General features: G+C 47.3%; 1 protein-coding gene across 3 annotated transcripts in view; it reads right to left on the reverse strand.

The window, feature by feature from the left end:
* Positions 1-15,509: 15,509 nt before the first annotated feature.
* ARHGAP35 (Rho GTPase activating protein 35) overlaps positions 15,510-26,225 on the reverse strand; it is a 103,875-nt gene continuing 93,159 nt past the window's right edge. For all 3 annotated transcript variants that reach the window (XM_067556784.1, XM_067556782.1, XM_067556783.1), the window contains 3 exons: positions 23,157-23,288; positions 18,931-19,036; positions 15,510-18,295 (listed from right to left, as the gene is read on the reverse strand). In XM_067556784.1, coding sequence (XP_067412885.1) covers positions 17,935-18,295; positions 18,931-19,036; positions 23,157-23,288 — 599 coding nt within the window. In that variant the 3' untranslated portion in view covers positions 15,510-17,934. The remainder of the gene's footprint in view (positions 18,296-18,930; positions 19,037-23,156; positions 23,289-26,225) is intronic.

The raw sequence follows: 26,225 nt of genomic DNA on the forward strand, positions 1-26,225 counted from the left end.
CCCATATCTGTCTGCAGCTGGGCTGGGGAGGCAGAATGCAGCTATCAGGGCGGGGCCATGGCAGTTAATGCTCCTGTTCTTGAGGGTGGGTGTGGGGTGCCAGGGATTGTTAAAGGACCACAAGTAACTAGGGCTTCCGATTCAGGTGTCATCTTAACGATGCACCCGCATGGTCCGCAGTAACAGAGCTAAAGGGATAGAGAACCAAGAGCCCTAGGAAAGTATGGGCGGGGGAAACAGCACCTCCTGCAGGAGATGCTAAGGAGAAGCATGGCCAAGATTTTCAAAAGGAAGGTGCTTAAAGTGGTTGGAAAAGCGGGGAGGGGAAGGAGGGGGGTGTCTGGCATCGTGCGGAAGGAAGACGGTGCTGAAAGAGCCTCTGCCACCTGGCCCCATTTGTAAGGTTTGGGGTTTTCTGCTGGGTCTGCACAGCCCAGGCACCCACCTTAAGCATGGGGGAAGGGACTCAACTGGAGACCCCTTAAAGAAGGGGGGGCTCAGCACAGGCCCCTTTTGGGGTCTCAGGCTGGGTGCCCCAAAAATTGCACAGTCCCTTGTGAATGCTCTAGACCCCCATATCCGACAGGGGCCATCAAATCTTCCAGCGAGGGTGCAGGGTCCCAACACCAGGCCCGGCCAGCGAGACTCCACTTGACAGCAGAAGGCAAGTCACCCGCACGGTGCACCCAGCTCCCCAGGATGTGCAGCCACCCAATAAAGCAAAGCACCCTCGGTTTGCGAGTTATGAGATTCCCTCTCCCCACTCAGCCTCCGCCCCATCCCACTGAGGCCCACTTGGGCGTTATCACCCCCAGGGAGCTGAGCCCAGAGCAGGGAGGTGCTGGCCCAGCTCAGCTGGGCAGGATTGGAGCCAATCACTACACCCCTTTGGGCCCTGGGTAATACCAGGCAACGGCGAGCAGGCATGAGAGTTCCTTAAAGTGCTTTGAGATCCTATGGGCAGCTGCTGGGGTGGGCGAAGGGCTGGCACCTTAGAATCACTGCATAGGATGCTGTTGACTTGTATCCCACTTCAGGATGCTCAGCTTTCCCCGTCACTGCATCCCCATCATACGGCTTCACCAGACACAGGCCAGGAAGGGCTGTTCTGCCCCCTGGTGGAAGCTGCGCAGGAACAATATTTGATTTCAGGCACCTTCCCAGCCAAGCTCTTTGGTGTATTTTGTGGTAGTGCCCAGAGGACTCCCCACAAAACTGAGATCAGGTCCCCATTGTGGTGGGGTCTGCAGACAGAAAGCCCCTACCCTGAATAGATCAGATGGACTGGGGTTCGGAGGGGAAACTGAGGCACAGAGTAGGAACGGGGCTAGCCCAGGTCACCTAACAGGCTAGGACCAGAACCCAAACCTCTCGAGTGCCACTCCAGAGGCCTAACCACTAGACAATACTGCCTCTTCATGTCCACTGGCCATAGCACTCTATCCCCTACATGCTGGACCAGCGCCATTTCACAGGGGGATAGAAAATCCTGAGACAGAATAGGACAGGAGAGGGGCAGTGTGCTTTGGTGGCTAGAGTGTGCACTGGGGTCCCAGAAGACCTGGGTTCCATCCCCACCTCTGCCCTTGATTTGCTGGGGGACCTCAGGTAAGTCACTGCCCCTTTCTCTGCCTCAGTTTCCCTTCCTCTATTAGGCTGGGAGCTCTTTAGGAGAGGGAAGGTTTCTCACTCTGTGTCTGCCCAATGCCCTGCACAATGGAACCCTGATCTCGGCTGGGGCTTCTAGCCCTTAATAATCCTCTCCCACCCCTAAGGGGAGTTCAAACACAAATGCCACGCTCAGAAAGGATTCAAACTCTGTTTAGGGCCTATGCAGTGAAGCCATCCTTGCCTGGAGAATTGCTCTGTGCCTCAGTGTCCCCATCCATAAAATGGGGATAATTATAATCCCCATCTCCGAAATAAATACCTTTGTGGGGAGAAAAATACTGGGTACTAAAGGACTCTTTAATCTAGCCGAGAATGGCAGGACAAGAACTGACGTCTGGAACTTGACACCAGGCAAATCCAAACTGGAAATAAGCCACAAATGTTTGAGAGTGAGAGAGTGATTAACCACTGAAACAAACTGCCTGGGGAAGTGGTGGCTTCTCCAGCGCCTGCTGTCTTAGACCCAGACTGGCTGCCTTTCTGGGAAAGATATTTGAGTCCAACACAAGTCACTGGATTGAATGCAGGAGGAACTGGATGGAACCCCAGGGTCTGTGCTATCCAGGTGGCCAGGCTGGGCGATCTAACGGTGCCTTCTGGCCTTAAAAATCGATAGAACATTTAGACTGGCTCTTCAAGGCAGGGCCCGTGTGTCACTAGGTGTCCATGCAGCACCCAGTGCATTGGGGCCTAGATCTTGGTTGCTGTCTCTAGCTGCTCCTGAAATACAAGTAATGAGTTACCCCGGGAGGGTGCTGGTAGTAGATCAAGGTATTGTCGTCTCCTCCTGCACAATATTTTAAATGGACCATGATCCCCGTATGTTGTATATATTGAATTCCCAGAAGTGTCCTAGACTTTAGCAATGCCAGGCTCCTACCCTTAGGACAGAGTCATGCAGTCTAAGGACAGAGGGACTGTTAGGACCATCCCAGCTGGCCCCGTTATAGCACAAGCAGGAAAACCCTGCCCGGTGAACTCTGCCAACAGCCCAATCACATGTACTCGACTGGGCCTTTGAGCAAGAGACGCCCACTCTCAATCTGAAGACTCCAAGTGAATCCACCACGGCCCAAGGTCAGTTATTCCCATGGGCTTTGCACCTTATTTTCACTTGGAATTTTGCAGATTTCGACTCCCAGCTGCTGGATCTCAGGCTGCCTTTGCCTGCCAAACACCCTCCACCGTCAGATCTCTTCATCCAGGCAGACTAGGAAATCCCGATGCCTCATTCCCAAGCACCCCTATCTCCTTGCACGCAGCTGTGGGATAGATTCAGGTAGAGAGACTGTCCCTGGAGAAATACTGGCCGCAAAGACCATTGTTACAACCTGCGTGCAAGCCCGCCACCAGGTGGACAGATCTGGAACTGCAAGCACCCATGGATTTCCCCATCCCTCTATCCCGGCAGAGGCTTAGAGAAGTTGTTAGAGGGAGGACACCCAATGTTGCGCTCCTATGGCATGTTCGCCAGGGCTGTGGTCAGTCTAGATTGAGCCGGAATTGTAGCTGTACACATCGAGTGGGTCCGTTTCCAGCGAGGTCTCGCAGGGTTCAGTTCTTAACCTTAAGCTACTGAACCTTGTTATCAAGGACCTGGAAGAAAACACAAAATCATCAGCGATAATGTGTGAAGGAATTGGAGGAGTGGACAGGACAGGTCACGGAGACAGAGCGATTTCTGGGTCACTTGGTATAAACTGGATGCAAACAAACAATATCCTTTGTTTTATGGCTAAATGTAAATGGATACATCTAGGAACACAGAGTGTCAGCCGCATTTACAGGATGGGGGACTCTGTCCTGGGAAGCAGAGTCTGAAACAGATTTTGGGGGTCATGGTGGATAATCAGCTAAACATGAGCTCCCAGTGCGATGCTGCAGCCAAACAAGCTAATGCGATCCTGGGATGTATAAACAGGGGAATCTTGCGTAGGAGCAGAGCGGTTATTTTACCTCTGTTTTTGGCACTGGTTCGACCGCTGCTGGAATCCTGTGTCCAGCCTGATGTCCACAATTCAATAAAGACATTGACAAATTGGAGATGGGTCAGAGAAGAGCATTGAGAATGATTAAAGGACTAAAAAAATGACCTTATAGTGATAAACTCAAAGAGCTCGATGTGTTCAGCTTATAAAAGAGAAGGTTATGGGCTCACTTGATTACAGTTAGTAAGTATCTCTATGGGGAATAAATATTACTAATTGGCTCTTCAATCTAGCAGAGAAAGGATCTAACACGATCTAACGGTTGGAAGCTGGACAAATTCAGACTGGAAATACGGTGTAAATATTTAAAGTTGAGAGTAATTAACCATTGGAACAACTGACTAAGGGTCATAGTGGATTCTCCATCACTGACAATTTTTAAATCGATGTTTTTCCTAACAGATCTGCTCTAGGAATTATTTCAGGCCAGGTCTCTGGCCTGTGTTACACGGGAGGTCAGACTAGATGGTCACAATGGTCCCTTCTGGCTTTGGAATCTATGAATGTTCATGACGGGGAAAGCTGCTCACCTGGCAGTTCTGGAGACTGAGGGTTTGACTACACAGCACAGAAACCCGTGGCTGGCCTGTGCCAGCCGACTTGGGCTTGCGGGGCTCAGGATGCACGGCTGTTCCATTGCTGTGTAGACTTCTGGGCTCGAGCTGTAGCCTGACGTCCGGGACCCTCCCACCTCACAGGGTCCTGAAGCCCAGGTCCCAGCCCGCGTGCAGACATCTACACAGCAGTGAAACAGCCCCGCAACCCTCAGTCGGCTGGCATGGGCCAGCCACGGTTGTCCACTTGCTGTGTAAACAAACCCTAAGTTCATCATCTATCCAAAAATCAGGCCACGCTGGCAGAGGGACACCAGGTTGGGATGGTCGGTCCTAATCCTGTTCTGAAACAGGCGATTTGGGAACACTTGTATGTGTATGTGCACAGGTGAGAGGCCGTCCACAGGATGGTGATGAACCAAAATTGTCTCAACCACCAAGGTGCTGCCAGGACTCCCGTTGCCTTGTCTTGCTTGACTTCCTGTGGACAGGAGGTAATAGAGGAATGGGAGTGCAGGTGTGCATTAGTGGCTCTGGCCATTGTACCAGAAAGGTGTCGGCTCTGGAATTGAACCCGTTGGCTGCTTGGGAGTAGTTGACTGGACACTTCTTGTTTCCTGGGGTTGTAAAGAGGTCCTGGGATGGGAAGCCGCTGAGTTGTGGGTCTTATGGAAGTGCCAGCTGGGGCTATCTGCTCAGACCCTCGTTACTCCCTGTAGGTGCATTGTCAAGAAGGGGATCTGATGTTGGATACACCAATTCCCCCAATGCCTGATCGCCTCCATGTAGAGTGGAGACATCAATCCTCCTGGCGTGTTTATATCGTATGCCTGAGTCCCGTTGTCAGACCTAACGTGGACACGTGCGGTATGGATGAAGGGTAGGAACCTCCGGCAAGCTTCATGCGCTCCTGGGGCACTAAGAGATTGACCCACCGTTTGAAGCCCTGAGCCGTACAGTCACTCAAGGGCTTTCTCCAGCCCCGAAGGGAGGCGTTTATAATGAGCATGTGGAACAGCTGTGGCTACCAGACATCCCAGCTGGGTGCAGGTCTGTGCGGGCTGGGCAGGGAGCCAGTGCAGAGCGGAGACACTAGCTGAGCCTGGCTTGGAAACCCACAAATGCTTATTGGCTGGAGTAGAGTCAGGACTGGAGAGGGTACCCCGAGCCTTGACTCCCGATTGGACTGCCCCACGGACCCACACGGGAACCACCATCATTCACTTTGAACTGGAACTGTTTAAAAGCCCCTGTATGGAGGCTATTTGCAACCTTTCCCCTTTCCCGCCAGCCCTAGTAAAAACCTTTCCCTTGGCCATGTGTCTGAGCGGTTACTGGGGCCCACCAAGGGCTAGTGTCTACAAGGCCAAGCTGACACCCAGGGCTTGCCTCCAAGATGTGGTACTCCAGGCTCACTGCTGGCACCCTCGGCGTTTGGGTACAAAGTAACCCAGTCGTTACAGTAGGCTACCCGCAACCATGCCTGGAGGTGGAGTTTCACAAAAGGTCCCATGATAGTGCAAGAGGCCGTATGACCTCGGAGAACCAGGAAGCATCGGACTGTCATCTGAGGGTGCAGTCAGGTGATGAGGAATCTGTCCTGTGGTAATCATGCTTTTGCTGAAATCGAGTTTAGATTTACACCGATAAACTTATCTGGGGTGGGAGAGGCAGTTCAAGTGGACTTTTCTAGATTTACCTGCAGCCCTGATGAGTGAAAGAGGTCGAGTAAAGAAAGGATCTGCCGTTTGAACCTCCTGAAGCAATCATCTCATGGGCAGCCAGTCATGGAGGTAAGAATAACTGGGCTGCCGTGGCAACGCAGGTACACGGTTGGTACCTCGGTGAAAACTCTTGGGGCTGTTGCGTGGCTGAAGGGGAGTGGTCCATATTGAACGTACTCGGCCCATGATGAAGCACAAGAATTTCCCGTGCCCACGGTGAACATCTGTATAAAATTAGGCATCCTTCAAATTGAGAGCTGCAAACCAGTTGCTTTCTGGGCCCAGGAGGGCCTCAGAAAGGGGCTTATGGAGGCCAAGGTTGTCATCCTGAATGGCAATGAAGATATTCAGCTGTCTGAGGTCCAGGATGGGCCTCCAGCCCTCCTTTTTAGGGACGAGGAAATATCTGGAATAAAAGCCCTGTGTTGAGGAGGCACTGCATCTATCACCCCAAGCTGGTTCAGGGAATCCACTACCCTGTTTGTCCCGGAGGAGGGACAGGAAGGTGAATTTTGGGGTAGAGGCAGAGAGAAATTCTATTGTATAGTCAGTTGAGATAATATCTAGGACCCATTTGTTCATTTGTTCAATGCGATATGCTGGCATGTGGCCACCAAAGGCTGTGGGGGTAACCAGTGGCATGGAGACTGGTTGGCAGCTCTCGAACATCTCATCAAAGTGACATCCTGGGCAAAAGGCTGTGACTGGGACAGGAATGGCATCAAACATTCTACCTGCTGTATTGTATCCTCTGGTGCTTCCTGCGGGGCCTCATACTCCCTTTGATGGGAAGAGGGCTGGGGGAGAGGACATATAACGAGGTGGCCTGGAGGTGCTGAGGTGCACATCCCCAAGGAGCAGAGGTTCTGCATGAGTGTCCTTAAGGGAATGAAGTGATTCATCTGTTTTCTCCTTAAAGAGGTTGTTATCCTCGAAGGGGAGAACTACCGCTGCCTGGACCTCTTTGGGGAACCCAGAGGATTGCAGCCAGGAAGCCTGCCGAAATCACCATGGAACGGGAAGCTGCATCTGCTGTACCCGACGGTGTTTGGAGGGACAATCAGGCTAACAATTTTCCATTGTCAAAGATGGACTGAAATTGCAGCCTGAGCTCCTGTGGCAGCTTGTTAGTGAATTCCAACAATTTGTTGGACATTAATAAAGTCATACTTGGATGTTAATGCCTGGTAGTTCCCCATGTGGAATAGTGGAGTGAACAATGAGAAATTTTTTCTGCCGAAGAGATCTGGTCCCTTGGGCATCCTTGTCTGAAGCAGTGGACCTAGTCTGCTGCAGCCCATTAGGGTAAGTGACTGCCAGGATCACCAGGGAGTTAGGACTGGAGTGAGAAAACAGGTATTCTGTCTCTTTGGACCGTACAAAGTAATTTTTCTCTGTCCTCTTTGGAATTGGCAAACACATAGCTGGAGAGCGCCAGATCTCCTTAGCAGGTCCTAATATGGCCTTATGATTCGGAAGCACCACCTGGCTAAGGCCTGTGGTCTGGACGATGTCCAAATGCTTGTGGGTCCTGAATTTCCTCCAGGGTAATCTGATGAGGAACAATGCACTGCCTGTGGAACAGCCAGTACCGACAGCTCTGGCTGTTCCTCCTCCTCCAAACACACCTGGCGGGATCGCGACTCCTCCCTGAGAAGTGGCTTCGGTGCATAACGATGTCCTGTGCCCTTGTAGTCTGGAGCATCCCCAGTAAGGTCCGTAGGTGGGATCCCATGAATGGAGATCAGGGGGGTACCATTGGTCCCAAGGCCAGTGACATGCTCTATGGAGACAGGTGTGCATGGCATCAGGTGTGGGATTCCTGACAGTCCCGGCGGCGTGGGTGGAGCTGGGACAGGAGGCAGCGGTTCTGCAACAGAAGTCGAGGACAACGCTGGTTGGTCTTGATCGTGTTTAGACTTGTGCTCTGTCCGAGACTTTGAGCGGAGTGACAGCCAAGTTCTCACCCGGTCTGGTGCGGCTCAAGGAGGCAACGCTGTGTTTCAAGGCGGTACATCTCGGGGAGCCACCCATGTGCGCTTCTTATGAGCACGGTGCTGCTTTGATGATGCTGCCGGTCCCACCAGGAGTGCCGGAGCTGAGGGTGTCACTCTGGATGGAGTTCAGTGGTGAGGCCCAACGCTCTGGTGGATCTGCCGGCATGCCATCCGAGTGCACACACGGGTGCATTGCTTCCTCCGGGAGATGTTCGTGGAGTCAGAGCTCCCGAGCCTCACGAGTCCACCATGGGAAGGAGCAGCAGAAGATGACGTGGGCTTCACCCAAGCAATAAAGACAACGCTGGTGTTTGTCGCTCATAGAGGAGGAGTGTGGCCCTGACGCACAGCTTTTAAAGCCGACTTGCTGGGGCATAGTCCCCGAGTGGGTGGGAAACCCTGCATGGGGTAAATGGACAATGTCTACTAAATCCCTAACTGCTAACTACTAAAACTACGCTTAACTATGTTAAAAACCATATACAATAATGCTAAGGCAGCTACTAATACGAAGATAGGAAGACGGTTCAGAGTCTGGCCATGTGGCGTAAGAGGGAACTGGAGAGGCATTGACCCGTGCAGCCTCATAAGACCTTGGACACACCACGTGGCCAACACGTCGCACATGCGGGTCAATGAACACTGCTATGGACAGCTCCGGCTCTGGCGTATGTGCACCCACCTTTGAAATCCACATAAGGACCAGCATGAGAAGAACTTCTGATTTCCTTCCCCAGACCAGAAGAGCTCTGCTTAGCTCAAAAACTTGTACCTTCCACCAACAGAATTTAGTCCAGTAAAAGATATTACCTTGACCACCTCATCATGCTCACAAAGACAAGATTGAAAGGAAGCCCCAAGCGTCAGACTGACATGTTCTGTTCCCTTACAAAGAAATAGCTGCAAGATCCTGCCCTTACCTGTTCTGGGTGGGCCACTGAGCCACCCTGCTGAGGATGCACCATGTCAGATCATCCACCTCATATTCCCTGCTGCTGCTTCTATGGCCCCTTCCTGATGGTTCAGAGAAAAGTGAACAAAATCCATAATGGACCCAGGCCCATTGAGTGAAGCCAATGGAGATAGAACAAGGAGCATTGTTAGTTAGCCACTCTATTGCCAGTTCTGTCCCACCCATAGTCCCAGCACTGTAAATGTGAGGGTCTGTGCCTATGGAGATGTGAGTTCAACAGCCTGGTCTGCCACAATTCCTCCCCGTCCAACGGTGATAACACCCTTTACTACCTCCTAGTGGTGCTGTGAGAAGGAATGCCTTGAATATTGCAAGGTGCTCAGATACTGCAGTGATGGGGCTCAGGTACATACCAGAGAGTTGACAGCACCTAGTGCAAAATGGGTCTGGGTCCATGACCAGGGCTCCTAGGTACTCTATGGTAACATAGGCAATCTATTATTTATGCCAACTTTTAAAACAAGGTTGGGGGAATGTGAACCTCTTGAAATAAATTGTTGTGCTTCAATGGCCTCTGTTCATGCAAACATTCCACATGCTTTATTATAAAAGTAGTTGATAACTCCATGAAATTTTATACTGACAGGCTACCTACCTTTAGAAGAAACACTGAGATTTCTGCTGCATTTTAGAACACAGCCCTAATTAAGAAGTTTTTAAATCCTTTGAATTTTCCATGTAGTTTTGTTTCTCTTCATAGTTTTTCCCCCTTGAAAAGTTTGAAAATTGTCTGACTTTTTATGTTGTTGGCAGTCTGCCGCGTCCATGGGTCACTGACTTTAAAAAATTTTCTATTAAAATTAGGTCGAGACGTGTATGCCCAAATAGATCTAGTGCAATAAATTTTGGAAAAAAAGTATTTCTTGTCATTTTTTTTCATCAAAAACAGAAATTTAAGTCCCAACGAGTTGCTAATGGACACACTTTTACGTGCAGCTCCTAACACACAAGTTCATGTGCAGCAGTAGCTCATGGGGGATAAAGACCTCTCCATCCTGGTTATGTGTACACCTCCCACACCTGTCTGTCCAGCCCTTGTGCAATGCCAAAAACCAGCTGGATGCTTTAAAAAAAAAAAAAAGCCTAGGAAATGAATACACAAAGAACTTAGCTGTGCTACACACAACATACCTGACAACTCCCCCAAAAGCAGCAGTGCTGGTAGTGGGTAGTTTGATAAAAGGGTTTGTGGAGAAGAGAAAGTTAAAGGGAAAGGACAATTAAGGTTGCAGGACAGTCTGTGGCAATACGGCAAGGCATATGTTTCTAGGTGAGTAGGGATTACGAACTGTTAGTGACGTAACTTTTCGTTCCCTGGTTTGTGAATCAGGCATGCTGGGTAACTGCTTCATTACAAAGTTTGTGTATTAATATAGACCAGCCTCCCCACTGCCAGTTTCCTCCATTTTTTTCTTCCTGAGAAAAAACACTTTTCACTTTGCAGGGTTCCAGTTAGACTTTACAACACAGAGCCGCCCCCTCTCCCACCCGGAGGAACGGGCAGCAGTAAGTGGTCTAAGGAGTGGGGAATAAGAGCACTGTAGAGAGGAGGATGCACGTGGCTAGAGGCACTAACTTCTCAGATGAGGGATGCTAAATACAGCACTGACTCCTGAAAAGCTCTGCCAGCCAGCACTCCCAACCCATCACCGTTCCCTGGGGTGGAAGATGTTCCTTAACAAGCACTCCCAGCTGAACTGGCTCCCAGCACTGCATGCAGCACAGGGTTAGGAACTGGCGTGCCTGTCACAAGGAAGGAACCAGTGGCGGAAAGCAGATGCAGACATAAGGCGGCTCCTCTTCGGAACAGAACGATAATCAGTGCACCTGCAGCACTGTAAGGGAGGAAGGGGTGAATAAAAAGGTGAAGCTGCTCAATATTTTAATTAGCATCATTCACCAACCTGGATCCCCAGCAGAGCTTCCTTTGGGAGGTTTGCACTAAGACGCAGGGAAGAACACAGCCTGCCTTTAGATGTAGTAACTATGGGTAACATTTTCTAAATCATCTACGTGACTTAGAAGGTAAACCTTAAATCACTTGAAAACGGCACTCGGTGCTTTTGAAATTTGCACCAAGTTGTACTTAGTAAAGTTACTGCTCCAGTCAGCAGCAAAAACCAATGTAGGACTTTTATCTCTGCCCTTTGGTTATTTAGCCATCTGTGTACACAGTGGTGGCATATACAAGTTGGGCCTAAATCATTTTGAAAACCTGGCCCGCACAGAGTCATCAGTGTCCACAGTCAACACTCTCCACAAATGGGCCAGTTCTCACATCTCAGAGCTGCACTCAGGCTGTTTTTAACCAGCACTCCTTCACTTCATAATTGGAGTGTCATCTTCAAGGGCTACATCTGTTTCTGAAGTAAAAGCTTTAAGTCCAATATGCAATTCTGTTCTTCAAAGGGCTGATAAATACAGCAAGCAGCTCTGGAGTTTGAAACACCATTCCCAGACAGCATGGCCTGTTTTTCCACCACAGCACCCCGTTACCGCTATACTCAAATACAAACAAAGGGCAGGTTTCTCCAGTACTGACCCCAACTTGGTGGGTTATTAGACGGCCTGCAGCAATACTGCCTACCTCCAGAGCAGACAAAGAAACAAGAGGAAGAGGGGAAGGCACCAGAAGAAACGGATGCATGGGTTGGGGTTTGGAGAGATCGCTCTTTTTGGTTTTTTTACAAGATTGATTTATTAACTATGATACATATCACGTAAGGCCTTTAAGTTTTTACACCATTCCCATTGAGACAATTACAATACTCTGTAGCAAATACATGATTTTTTTTTAACTCAGCAGAAAATGGGCTCTTTGGCCCAGAGCTTTAAACATTATCATGCACTAATTGGATTGGCCCTGGAAAATACCACAAATTGTTAAAAATGTCCTTAAAAGAAGCGTAAAAGGAAATATATTCTATCACCAATAACTAAAGGATGTAGTGTTACGCCCCTAAAAATACAAAGAAATAACCATTATACTTTTCTTTACATACAGATCTTCACTTTTTTTTTTCCTGCAAAAAACTTGTTTTGGGCACATACTTAGCTGGAACTACTAACACATTTTAATACCATTAATATGTTTTTTCTTCTTCTTGAACTCAAAATATTTGTTAATTCAACATATATAGAGATCATTTTACATGTGAAAATACAAGTACCAGAAAAATAAGCTGGGTGCAGTACTAATCCAACTTTTCAGGACAAGTTTTATTCCCATACAATTTAAGAGACAGATTTTTGTTTTTAAAATGTACACAGGGAAAAAAAAATTTAAACAATAACTTACGTCCTGCCTTAAACTACATTTAAAATACAATATTTCTATTGTATTTCAATTTTACAAAAAGGGTTTTTAAACCTAGCAGTAAAAACTAGGACCTATTACACAGGAAGTGTGTGTGGGGAGGGGCCAGGAACAATGGGAGCTCTACAAATCTATGCAACGCTGTGGGTGAGAGTAACAGACTGAATGACAAGTACTTGAATGAGGAAATGGTTCAGGGAATCTAAAACCGTAAGTGGCGGTACAAACAAAAAAAATAGACTCTGGACCACAGTTGCTGAGTCTCACTGAAATTAAAGACAAATGATCAGCACAGCAATTAAAGTGGAAGTGGTTAAAATATTCATTTCCCCAGTCTGACGACTGTTTAAGAAGTATGAAATGTCACAGGTATAATCACTGATGAAATGTAATTGCCAAGTATAAGAGCCAAGCACACATGTCCGGAAACACTCCCTAGTGTCTGATAAGCATACTTCTCCAATCCTCCTTAATCGGGTTCTTTTAAACAAGTGAATTAAACCTCAGCTGCCTATAATCTATTTTAAAGGGTTAAATTTTACTTTAAAATACAGTAGATACTCAGTAGCAAAATGGTAGGGATATGTTGCTATGTTGCTCCTAAGCGGCTGTGGTGTTATGGAAAGAGCCGCCTGAGCAAAGGCGTATGAAGAGTTAAGGGTGTTTCAGAATGGGTGGGACAGCCATGTTGTGGGGAGCTAGGAGATGTGGGATCCACACATTTGTGGGGAATAGGGCAGGGGAATCCTGGGCTTGACAGGGGCACCCCCAGTCAGCCAAATGGCTGAGCAAGCTCCTCTGCTGGTGACAGGCTGAGGATGATCTCGCTGGCAGCTTCACGCTCCACGCTGGTGAGAGATGGCTGGCTGGGAAGGGTACCATGCGCAGCCTGCAATGGAGTGGGGGGGCTCCTAATGGAAAGCGGAGATGGGAGGGGGGAAGGGGACAAGACAGTGCCCTGGGGAGGGGAGGGTCTCCCGGCTCCCCATTGCAAAATAGCGCGTGCGCACACACACACCCTGCTACTGGAAACCGAGATGGAGGGGACAGCTCAGTGCATGGGGGAGTCCCTGATACTCCCCACTGCAAAATAGCAAAAAAAAACCCCTGCAAGCCAGACACTGAGGAAAGGAGAAGGAAAGTTTCCAGCTGCGCCTTTGCTGCTCCCGACCCCATTCCCCTCCCCCCCGAAAAATCTGTCTCTTCTAGACCCTCCCCTCCACATGCACTGCCTGATAAGAGCCTGCGTAGAGAGCAAGTGTCCGGGAGCTGTGTGCTCTGGAGCTGCCCTGAATGGCCAGAAGGAGAGAGGAAAGATGCAGTTTGGGGGTGATCAATGCCTACGCACCCCCCATCTCCGCCCCGAATGTGATGTCACAAAGGTTGCTCTGTTGCTGTTACCAATGGACAATTCACAGTAGGGAAAATGTTCCCAAGGGAAATGTTGCTCGTAAGTGGTGGTTGTTCTTACAACGTGTAGCTGCAAACAAACATCTACTGTATCTCAAAATAGCAAGGATCACCGATGCTCTGAGTTACACTAGAAAGGAAAAACAATCACAAAAGTTGGAGAGAGCTGGATTAATGAAGCAGGGCCTAACTGCTTCCAAAAAAATGTACGAAGAAACCATCCATTTGCCTGACAAAACAAATGAAGAATTTTACCACTATCTGTATGATAGGTACCACAGACTAAATGGGGAAGAAAGCAGATATTTCCAGCCTCTAGCAGAATGCTCTCCTAGGGAGATAAGCTGCACAATGGATAGCCGATTTAGCCACATGGTGAGCACACAGCCAAGAAAGTTTTCAAGAAATCTACTCAGGTTTCCACGCCCTTCGGTGCCTACTTTTCCTCTTCACTCTTCCCATCGGCAGCAGGAACAGTGCTGTTATGGGACACAGCCACATACATGAGGAAGCCACACATATACTTCATATCTGCTCTAGGGCTGTTGCCTCCACTGTACAGAAAAGCCACATTCCCCAGAACACAGAAAGCTTTGACCATCCATAAATCAGAGGTGGCATGAAAGGGATATGAAGAACCAAATGTCTCAGATATGGACAGAACGTTACTGCTTGGGGAGAGATAGCCAGTTAACACTTGTCAGTGAGGAGCAACCAATCAGGTGCTTTGCAACCAGGTATGTGCAAGCAGATTGGAAACCGTACATTCTGTAATATACACCTCTTTCCCTTAGGGTGGGCCAGCTACTCAACCTTCACAGCAGGCATCTCCAGGGTCTTTCAGGGTAGAACAGAAGTAGTGAGCAAAACCCGTAAGAAATCCATCAGCAGTGTTGTTGTTTTTCAAAATGAGGTACATTATTTTCATCCTACGGGCAAAATCAGACTCCCTTACTGAATCTAGAACCTTAGACTAGGTCAGTACAATTGCCATGGCTGCATCCTTCTTACACACCCCACTCCCCATGTGCCATGTCTAGCTGCTTCAGTCAGAAATATACATGAATTGAGGACAAAGTTTCAAGGCCACAGATGGGTGACTGGGCAGAACCAGCCTTTGCACAGTACAGGAATCCAGGATGGGAGTTCCTGACACTAACCGCTTTAGTTCTCAGGCAGAAGTATACACCCACTCAACACAACAACAGGGGAGGGCAACATGATCAATGCCTTAGGGCAGGGGTAGTCAATTGTTTTTTGTCAAGATCCAAATTTCTTGGTCAAGGTATAGTCAAGGTTCAGATTCCAGAGAAAATAATTTAAAAATAGTAAGTAAATAAAAACATTTTGGGGTTTGTTTAAAAGCACCTGGCGGTCCAGATGTGACCTGTGGTCTTGTCTGCCTATTGACTACCCTTGCCTTAGGGGGAAGAATGCACTACTGCTCCACAACGAATGGGATTTTCTTGTGAAGGGCTGAGTCCCGTCCTCTCAACATCCTCAGACAGGACAGCTCTGAGTAAGCTTTGGAAAGGGGTACCAAAGAGCTGTCTAGAGAGTTTAACATCGAACCTATAGAAAGGCAGGGAAACAAATCTTATGCACAGAGCAAAATGTCCCCTAACACTCCATACCATCCAAAGGAAGAACACAAAAAAATCCTTTCCCACCCTCACTGCCTGCAGAGAAGCCCAGAATTCAATGGCACACAGAAGGGTCCTTATTTTATAGTGAAAAATTTGAAGGGAAACAACCCAGGGCTTCAACTCTGCTCCTCCACTCACAACATTAGCATCACACATGCACAAACCTTAAGGGTGGGTTGTTTGTTTATTTGTTTTTTTTGTTTTTTTGTTTTGGGGGGGGGGGGGGGGGGAAAAGGGGGTAGTGTTATGTTCTAAAAAAATTGTCACCCAATATTTACATAAAAGCTTTTGTTTTAAAGCATGAGATATAAAACTCGGAGGAATGCTATAAGAAGTACTTTCAAGCATATTATTCTTTCACAGGTAATAGCTTTAAATGCAGTTTTGTCAGTACACAAATAACCCAGCTTATTTATAGGAAGGATTCAGTTAATTGAGAGCTGGCTCTGCGTGCCAAAGGGCATGCGTGCTTTGAGACTATTTTAAAAAAAGCTTTTTTTAAACTGCCTAGCTAGAGGGACTCAAACATCCTTGAAAGATAAAAAGTAGTGATAAACCACAGATCCCATATTAAAGTGCGAGGAGACACAGGAGGGTCTTTGTAGGGATTTCTCCCATTGGTACCATAGAAACTCCAGTTAAAAACTGCCCTATGTTACTGAAGATTAAGGAGGCCACACACACAAGAGGAGATGACACAGGTTTAAGGGATGATGTGCACACACAGCAGCTTACGTGTGCAGAGGGAGGAGGAGGAAGGTGACATGCGCACACGACAGGCTAGCAGGACTGGGGACAGGATGGCCAGGCTGTGGGCAGGACTGGACGAAACACACACAGCACATGCCAATGGAGGCAAGGGGAGGGTAGTAGGTGAAGCAGTTCAGGTGACAAATAAGTACTTAGCATATCATGTAGCACTACTTACACCTGCATATTCTTTTCTGTGGTGGCAGCATACCAGGGATCCAAGTACAGGTTCTTCCTTAGCCTGATGGCTGGGCCCAGACGGAGTCTTGAGAATCTACCATCCCTTTTTGTTCATGCACTGCTTTTCCCCCCTACCTCTTCAACCTTCATGCTCTACCTTTCTTGTTAATTTTGTGGCATCAACCAGCAGTAGGTGCTAATGCAGTGAACATCTGTCACGCTTTGTCAGAAAGCCAAAGAGTGTCACCTAACTGCTACCAGCTGGAGATACAAGGAGGGGTAGGAAGGTGGGTCCCTCTCCCACAATGCCATTAGGCTGGTTACAATTTTTTTAAGCAAATAAAACCAGACGCTTGAGGGGACACCAGTAGTGTGCACCACCCTCCCCGTTTACCGGGGATACTTCCAACTGAGTCTTAGCCAGAATGTCCTCAACGTTTCCAGAAGCTTCAGCAGCCACCCAATGAAGGGCTGCTACAAGTGTTTCACTGCTGCATTCTTCCTGCAATGGACAAGTTAGCTGCAGTGTTGCCCATGCCTTCAGGGCCTGGTGATACACTGCAGACATATGCTTCCCTCACAACCTCATTGCACAGTACGTGGCTGGGCTGAAAAACCTGTCCACTGACAAAAGAAAAAAACGATCTAGTCCCAACACCTGCCCTCCACACCCCCATACACAGTTTAACAAAAGTGTTTCAGTAACAATAGTGTTTCAAAGGAATCAAAATCCAGCTCAAGTCTGACAGTAAAACATCTACTGTGTTTCCAAATCTCTCTTCCTGTAAGTGCTAATGCCAAATTCTACGGGGTGAGAGATATGTAGTGATTTGTCAAGGAAAAGGCAAGGCTACACCAAACCAAGGACAGTCCAACAAAGCCTGAACTCTCCTCCTAGGGAACAGGCTGCACAGTAATTCTGCTTCCAAGGAAAAGGGGCCATCGTTCTGTGCCACGTCTCATCTCTTGATTAAAACCAGTGGATGGTGGGAACATGTTATTTTTCCAGTGTTCCTTTGTTCTGAAGGGAGCTTCCTCTCACTTCCCACCCTGGTCATCAGTTAAGTCAGAAAAAGTTACATTCTAGCTTTGTCCAAACACAAAGCTGTACTTGTATTAGAGATATTGGGTCCAGACCTGTGGCAATGCAACTTTCAGAGTAGCTACACTGATCTGCTAGCAGCGAGATTGCTCTTAGTTATGGTCCCCATGATCAGTGAATTTTTTGTTTTTAATAGTGTTGGATGAGCCTCAACTATATCCAGTGGCTCTGTGCTCTGGCAAGATCTTTCCCTTGCACGGGCTGAGGGTGTTCCAAAGACTCAGTCAAAGGACATGTCCTGCACAAGCAGCCAAGTGGACAGAAGCAATGGATATCAGAGCCCTAGACTGAACTCAGCAGTGTTCTCATGAACGTAAGTTTTGCTTGGATCAGAACCAATCACACTTGAACAGATTCAGTACTCAAAATCACTTTCCCCCTCCCCCATCCCCACAAACAAGAGAAAGGTCCAATGTCCTCTTCAAACCAGCCCCAGGCACCAGTCTGGAACGCTCATTTTGCAGCTGATGCCCCAACTTGTTCCTGCTTTTTCAGACTGTCATCACAGCTGAAGCTTGCAACAGGGCAGTAGAGAGAGAGACAGACAGCAGAACCCTGGGTTTCCTTTCCAATCTCCATGCTGTGTGAGAAAAGACCAGATCTCCTTTCTCCCCCACACCAGTTCACAGTGTATGCTGCTCTGCTTGAAGCTGGGTTGGGAGAAGAGGTTGGAGGGGAGACTGTGGTGATGGAGGAGGAGTCTGTGGTGGGGACGGCTGAGTCATCACAGGTGTGCTGGATAAGAAAGGTGTGCTGGCAGGAACTGCTGATGGAGAACTGGGTGTAGCACTGGGGGGCTCGATAATTGGCCGATTGTAGAAAAAGAAGGGGCACTGATGGATGAAGAGTTCAATGATTGTCTGATAGGTGCGAGTTGCAGTGAGAGCATCCATAGTGCTGAAGTCAGGCCTCATCAAGGTGGGCCAGAAGCAGATGGAGAGGTTCTCGCTCGTCATCAGATTCACTCTGTTGTTGTGACTGACCCTGCAACAGACAGAGACAATGAGCACAGTCTGCTCAAAACAGGAAGAATGCTCACATATCTAGGATGTGAAGGGCACAAGGAATAATCAGTTGGCATCCAACTCATCCTCTTTACAGCATTATCCAAATTCCAGAAGATTAGGAAACCATTCTAAAAAACCACTCCCAAACTATAGTCATGTGTCTTCTGGGAGAGCTCTCCCCCTTCCCTCCCATGGGCAATGCAATGCGGATGATGCAGGCTCCCTGCTTACTTCTGAACTCTGCTGCACCAGAAGTGACCCTACAAATCCAGAAGTGAGTGATATGCTGACCAGAAACTAATGGAGTTGGAGAGGGGTGGGTCTAAAGTAAGTTTGGCCACACAGTTCTGCTAGTTTTGGTGCAGCAACAACATTTACGGAACTTAATTAGCCCTCTGATAAATTACATGCCTGCTGAATTGGGACAACTGCCAGGGAACAAATTCACTCCAGGCTGCTTCCCTACTCTATTATAGCTGCTAATAAGTCAACATTAGCTTAATAGCGTTAACATGCTTTGTACGTAGCTTATGTTAAGAAGCTGTTCATGGAATAAAGGTGACAGTCTACGTATCCAACCGCCATCCATGGTCATACAGATCTAGTACATACTTGTTCAAATGAGAGATGACATATTTGAAGACCTCATAGTTCTCCTTGGGAAATTTCTTCAGCACCTCTTTGAGCGCAAATAGCTTCTGTTCTCTGTCATTAATTTCTGTCAAAAGGAAAGTGATCAGAATCAGGAATTTCTGAGGAAGTGACATGCTCATGAGCCTTTGATTAGCTGATTAAATACATCTCAAGGGCCTCCAGCAGCAAAAGAACCTGCTCAAGCATATGCATATGAACCCCACTGTGTCTTCTCCAAAGAGGAGCCAAGCATCATAGGGAATCTGCTCAGACAATTGTTATCCTATGTTCAATCCAAAAGTACCACCAGCAGCTAACCCTAAAGCCATGTGCACTTAATTGTTATGCCACAGATGATGTAGGATAGATTCACGTTTTAAACACAAACATCACTGAATCTGGAGAAGTGCTACATCCCACTTGGTTGCATGTCCTCCAGTGTGCAACAGTGAGGGAGCAGATTCATAGCTAAATTAATAAGACTTCCCTACAAAGAATACATCATCCTTCGTGTACTGCAGCATTGTCCTTGGGGAACATAATTACCACATTCGGATCTTCCTTTTCCATCCAGCACGTGGCCTAGAAAAGCAGTCAAATAGAGCTGTGTATATATCTTTGAGTAATGCATTATAAAACAAACACTGGGCACACTGAGATAAAACAGGCATCCTGACACTGGATGAACAGGGAGGAAAGCTTGAGCACCAGGCTGGTATTTTTTATATTCAACACTTGTAAGGGGAGACGTCCTTATTACAATTGTGTAAGTCTCTTCCTACACATCAGACCGTAGACTGATACTGAAGGCTGCTATAGCTCTGGGTGTCTCATTTAGACACGCTCAGAGAGGGCAGGGGGGAGGGGAAGGGCTGCAAGCTGACATAAGTCAGGGGGCTGACAACACAGGCAATGATCTCCATCTTTTGAAGGCATCAAGATCTGGCCTTGTACCCTAATGTTTCCTATTCCAAGGTGAGGAGGGAAAGTGTGGAAGCAGCATTGGTACTACATACTTCCCTATCCTGAGTATCCTGAACAACAGGTCTCCAGAGCCCTCACTCTCCTTCAAGGACAGAGAGCATTGGCATCCCCACCATATTCTATCATCCATAGTGTACAAGCAGCTCTACAGAATAAAGGAGACAGCTTGAGCCTTCCTCCCCTTATACACCACTCAACAACGTAAAACACAATCAAGGGGAAAGAGAATTTACAGAAAGATTACCCAAATTTATCCTGCTCTGGGAATAACCTCATCCTCTCCAATCTACCTGAAGTTTTAGATATGAGCAGTCACCCATTGCTGCTCCAAATCATCAGTCTTCTCCACCTGTTTCAGAAGATCTTGCTCTGGTGTTGAAAGGTAGAGGCACCTAAGATGATGTGACCTAACTCTTTGGAACCTGGTTATTTCCCAGATAGATAGCTTACCTGGGAACTGGCTGGCTTTAAGGGAAAGCTAGGGGCACTAATACATGTAGCGTACCCTGCAGCAAGGAGACAAGCAGGACTCTATACATCTTGCTAGTTGTGCTCATCACTGCTAGTAACTGTCCCTGATCTCTAGCGTATGATTCCAACCCAGCCAACCTTTGTGGAAGGCAGGTTGGTTGAAAACCAATGAGACCAGAATGGGCAGTAGTGGAGCATTAGGCTGTCAGAGGAAAAGAACTGGTACTCGGGAGGACTTAGAAAATTGGAGCAAAAGTTGGTGAAGAGAAGTTTAAGCTGAAATAAGCATGTCCACACCTTTTGCACCAGTTTAACTCAATTGCTTGAGAATCACATCTGTAAAACCAGTGCTACTCTGCATGTACACAAGCTCTTGGTGATTTGGAGAATTCTCTCCAAACCATTGGCCTTTGATAAAAAAACTTTCAAAAGGAATTAAATGGAAGGAAAATACGAACTTCCACTACACTGAACTGGCAACTGACAATGGTATTCCCTGGATTCCCACCGTCAAGCCCAGCTCAATACCTGAATGTTTATCAGATTTCACAGACAAGTGTTTTATGTTTTCCTCAAAAAAAAGACCAGCCTTTTAAATCTCCAGGAAGGGTATCTTTTGGATGTACTTGGCACCCTCCTTGAAGCCAATGAGGCATGTCAAACATTGTTCTGGTTATGTATTTGCCATTCCAATGATGGCTCTCTCTGTACTAAGGTTCTGGGACAAAAGTATCCCACTGCTGTTAAAAGCAGTTCAGCAGTACCAGGTAACAAAGGTCCCCTACCCCTCACAGGGACTGTCAGGATAATTCATTATTACTGTGAGGTGCCTGGATATGGAGAGTGTAATTAAAATGAATATGAAATATACACAAGGGAAATGAGTTAAAGCCACTGTGAGAATCTGTGTTATTCGTTTAAATTATCAGCCTTTTAATACTTATTTGCATTTTTCCCTCCACTGAATTGTATAGCTAAATTCCTACTTGTGTGTGTACATTTGTCTTACATACCTCATTTCATTGCTCTGCTTAGCCCTTGCGCATAAGTACTGTAAATTAGAATGCACAGAGCTGTGCCTCTACCAAACGTAGACACGCTGTGAATACCTGTGAAAGGGGCGGAGCAATAAGAAGCACACTAATGAAAAGGGAAATTAAATCTACCCCAAGCTCTTGCTGTTTTAATATGCTGTCTTCACAGCCGAATCAGCTGGGATGACACGCGTGTTCTAGAAAGGCTGCTGAACTAGAATGACTTGGGTTTTTTGGTCAAGATTTCTTAAGTCAAAAAAAGCCAACAAAAGATGCAGTGTCAGCAATTGCCTCACACAATGGAATTCTTTAGTATGCCTTTATCCTTTCTACCTCTAGATGGTGCTGTGGCAAGGCTATCACTAGCAAATCTATTTGCTTCCAACAGGCTGTGAGCCCCTAAACATTACTGCTAGTAGAGCTCTATTTTCCAGTTGAATATATGGCTTTCCTAGCATAATATGCAGTATACTAAAGGCTCTATCTCTACAAGCACTGGTCATGTGAACAGCCCTACACTAGCTTTATCTTAAGGATAGGGGAAGAGGGAAAAGTGTACTGAAGGAGGCAACTACTCAATGAATCCATTTAATCCTTTCCTCAGTATTTCTATTGCTAGCATTAGATGCCCTCAAACCACTGTTCTCTTCCCTAACATTAACCCATTCACAGAAACTTTCAGCCCACTGGACTGTCAACTAGTGTCTAGAAACCCAAGTATTTATAAACTCAAGCTGATCTAAGAAGAAAAAGCTACATACGGAACATTAAGACATTAACAGACAGTGTGCTGTTTATTACACCGTCTCCCTCTATTTGTGGCAAATAGCAACAATGCTCTAGAGACCCAAATGACTGTCAAAAACCATCCTTTAGGAGTGTGCATCATTGGACCCAGCTCATACAGGGGAGCCAGATATAAATATAAAGTCATTGAGTTGGGTTGCAGGCCTGGCACAGGAGATACCAACCGCTACACAATGTTTTCATGTGGCAGCTTGGTTTCTGCTGTGAAAAGACTACTTTGGATAGATCAATGTTTGCCTGCTCGTGGAGATCATGTATTGACTGAGCAGGCAGACTGAAAGCCTTGCTCAGCCCTACAAGGTAGCAGCTGCCTTTTTGGCAGGTGAAAGCAGTGGGTCAATGCCCCCTCTGAGCAGCTAGAAAAAGAAATTTTAAAAAAGGAAGGAAAAACTTGTGCAGGGGCCAACATCCAGGCAGTTTAGCAAGCTGACAGACTAAGGATTCTCCCACTGAGTTCCAAAGAAACTGGCTTCAACTTTGGATTTATACCTGCCCAAACAATTCTGACTTCAGGATCCACTGCATCCCTGGGCAATGTACTGGGACAAGCCAGGGGCCAGATGTGCCCAAGTGTCTAGCAACCCAAATCATAGAGAACTAGATGTTATAGGCAGAGTATGATTAAGAAAGCACCACAAATGCCTTTTAACTCAGCTCTTGCTCTATGCTGTACAAAGCAGAGACAGTTATTACTGTTGTCATGATGACAACACACAATACGGACTAAGTCAATTAAAGCTAGGAAATTTGCAATTAAAGCCGACACGCTGCCGGCAGACGTGCTCCGCCACTATATTGATGTATTTCAGACAGGAGAAAGTCCTTTCCTATAATGCCAGATGGACAGAAAAATTTGGATTCTTTGTGCTCGGAAACAATGGTATATTCGATTGCCTTGTGCATACTCACTGTGGGCCTCCACCAGTTCAATCTGCATATTGTACGGTACCAGGGGATCAGGCAATTCCGAGAAGAAGCTTTTCATGGCACCAGCCACAGTATTCACTGTAAAGTCTTTCTCTGCCAGGTCTAGATTGTGATCTACAATGAAAGCATTTAACAGTTAAATCTCACCAACACAAGACATGCAGCTGTTGCAGTAAAGCAATGACACGCATGAGATCCTGAGAGGGAAGAGACAGAATCATTGAGGGCTACAAATGAGGCTTAGAGAAAGTGCTGAATGTAGAGGGCCTATGTGACAAACAGCTAAAAACCACGTCTTTCACAGAACAGAGTAACCATCCTCCGCTCTTATGTGAAACTCCAATCCTGTAAGGTGACATCCATTTGACTGATAGGTAAATAGAAGCTCTGAGGGGGCAATTAATTTGGCAGGTCCAGAAAAAGGATAAAGGAGTCCTAACTTCCAGTCTTACCCTCCCCAGTAGGCAAGAAGAAGTTACTCACCCTGTACAATAACGATGTTTCTTCGAGACATCTGGCTCCATGGGTGCTCCACTGTAGGCGTCACTGCGCTGCTGATTGGAGGACTTTGATAGCAGTGTCTGTTGGGCCCGCACATGCACTGTCTCCCCCCATGCTGCACCACAAGGCTAGCCAGCACGCGTAGGCTAACCATCCTCAGTTCCTTCTCTACTGCAGAGTCAACCACTAGAACTGTGAAGTAGAGGGGAGGAGGGTGGGCAATGGAGCACCCACAGGGACACCTCTCGAAGAAACATCCTTACAGCACAGAATGAGTAACTTCGAGTAGCATCTATATGGGTAGTCCATTGCAGGTGACTCCCAAGCAGTACCCCTTTTGGAGGGCTGGGACTTTGGACTTGGGTTAGTCACCAAAGATAGTATTGTGAAGCCGAAGATGGCAGCAGAAGCAGAGTGCCACATAATCATGTAGTGTTTTGCGAAGGTATGGACCAACACCCACATCACCACTCTACAGATTTCCAAGAGGGGGATATGTCTTTAAGGAAGGCAACAGATGAGGAGATCAATCTCATGGCCTGTGTACGGATCAAGTCCAGAAGGGCCTTGAACTGCGTCGAACAGTGCTACCAAAGTTCTCCAACTTAGAAAGACTGTGGGCTGATATAGCTGAGCCCTTAGATCTTTCTGCGATGGAAAGGAATAGTCTAGGGGACTTTCTGAAAGATTTTGTCCTATCCAGGTAGAGTGCCAGGGTTCTCCAGACATCTAGTGTGTGGAGTATAGCCTCCATGTTGTCTCGGTGAAGCTTAGGACAGAAGGCTGGAAGATGAATGGACTGATTCATGTGAAATGGTGAAGCAACCTTAGGAATGAACCTTGGATGAGGACTAAGTGTGAGCTTATCTGAGAAGAATGTCGTGTATGGGAGATGCGCCATTAGGGCTGCTATTTCCCTGATTCTCCTCGCCGAGGTGATTGTGATTAAAGTGGTCATTTTCATCAATTGATGTAACTGTGAGCAGGTGGCCATGGGTTCGAAGGGGGGCTTGTCAGCCCTTTCAACACCAAATTAAGGTCCCATGACGGAATGGGGAGGCGAGATTGCAGAAGAGGTTTGTTATTCCCTTCAGGAACCTTTTACTGGTAGGCTGCAAGAGGACTGAGTGCCCTTCTGCAGGTTGGTAAAACACTGTGATAGCTGCTAGGCGGACTTTTAGGGAGCTGAGAGAGACAGCCCTGCAGGGCATAATCTAGAATATGAGGAATAGATGCCAAGATTGGAGAGATTTGCAAGGGTGATCTAGCTCCCTCTTGGTGATTGATATAGTACATACAAGCTATGTTGTCCGTAAGGATCTTTATGAGAGCGCCTGTTATGTGCGGTAGGAAATGAGTGCAGGTGCTCCTGACCACTCTTAACTCTAAGAGATTGATATGTAAGGATATCTCTGAAGGTGACCATTTTCCTTGTACTTTTAAGTTGTTGAGATGCGCCCCCCCCCACATCCCACAAGGGATGCACTAGTAGTGAGGACTGCCAACAGCAGTATCTGAGGAAAGGGAGTCCTTTTTCCAATGTTGGTTGGGTTCCTCCACCAGTTGAAGGATTCCTTGACTTTGGGGGTTTTTTGCAGACTGTCTGTTTGGCTTGTATATCTGTAGGCACCACATGTGAAGCCTGGCCTGCAGAACCGCCACAGTGCTGGCTGCCATATGCCCCAGGATTTGGAGGCAGACTCTGGCCTACACCTGAGGGCTGCATTTAGCCGTGTTTATTAGCAACAACAAGGATAGGAACCTGTCCTGCAGGAGAAAGGCTTTGGCCTGTAGGGAATCTAGGTCGGCCCCTATGAACTTCAGGTGCTGGACAGGTGCAAGGCTTGACTTCTGGGAACTGATTTGGAGACCTACCTCCATGAACATGTGTACTGTGTCTTCGATGGCTCAGTGTGCCTCCTGTAGCAATTGGGCTCTGAGGAGGCAGTCGCCCAGATAGGGATAGATCATAATTCCTCAAAAGTGTTAGTGAGCAGCTACCACTGAGAAAACTTTGGAAAATACTATCGGGGCTGATGACAGCCTGAAGGGAAGTATTCTGTACTGATGGTGATCGTTTCCTAGGGTGAACCTCAGGAAATTTCTGTGATCTGGTAATATTGAGACGTGAAAATAAGCACCCTATAGGTTGAGGGCCGAAAACCAGTCTCCCTTTCCAATGAGGGAATGATCATTGACAAGGTAACCCTCTTGAATTTCTGAGCTTTGATAAACTTGGGAGCTCTGAGGTCTAAGATCCATCTCCAACCTCCCTTTTTTCCTTCTGGGTATTAGGAAATAAGTAGAACCCTTTGCCTTAAAGATACTGAGGTATTGGTTCTATGGCTCCTAGCGATAGGAGGCGATTTATCTCCTCCCTTAGCAGACTCTTGTGAGAAGGGTCCCTGAAGAGGGATGGGGAAGGGGGATGTGAAGGGGGTAGAGAGCTGAAGTGGATGGAGTAACCAAGCTCTATGATTTTCTGGACCTACTTGTCCATGGTTATGCACTCAGGTACTGTAGAACGCTGCCAAATGGTGGCCAAACAGG

The sequence above is a fragment of the Emydura macquarii genome, unplaced genomic scaffold, assembly GCF_026122565.2.
Source record: "Emydura macquarii macquarii isolate MOO-44397 ecotype Brisbane River unplaced genomic scaffold, CSIRO-AGI_Emac_v2 contig_1790, whole genome shotgun sequence".
Lineage (NCBI taxonomy): Eukaryota > Metazoa > Chordata > Testudines > Chelidae > Emydura > Emydura macquarii.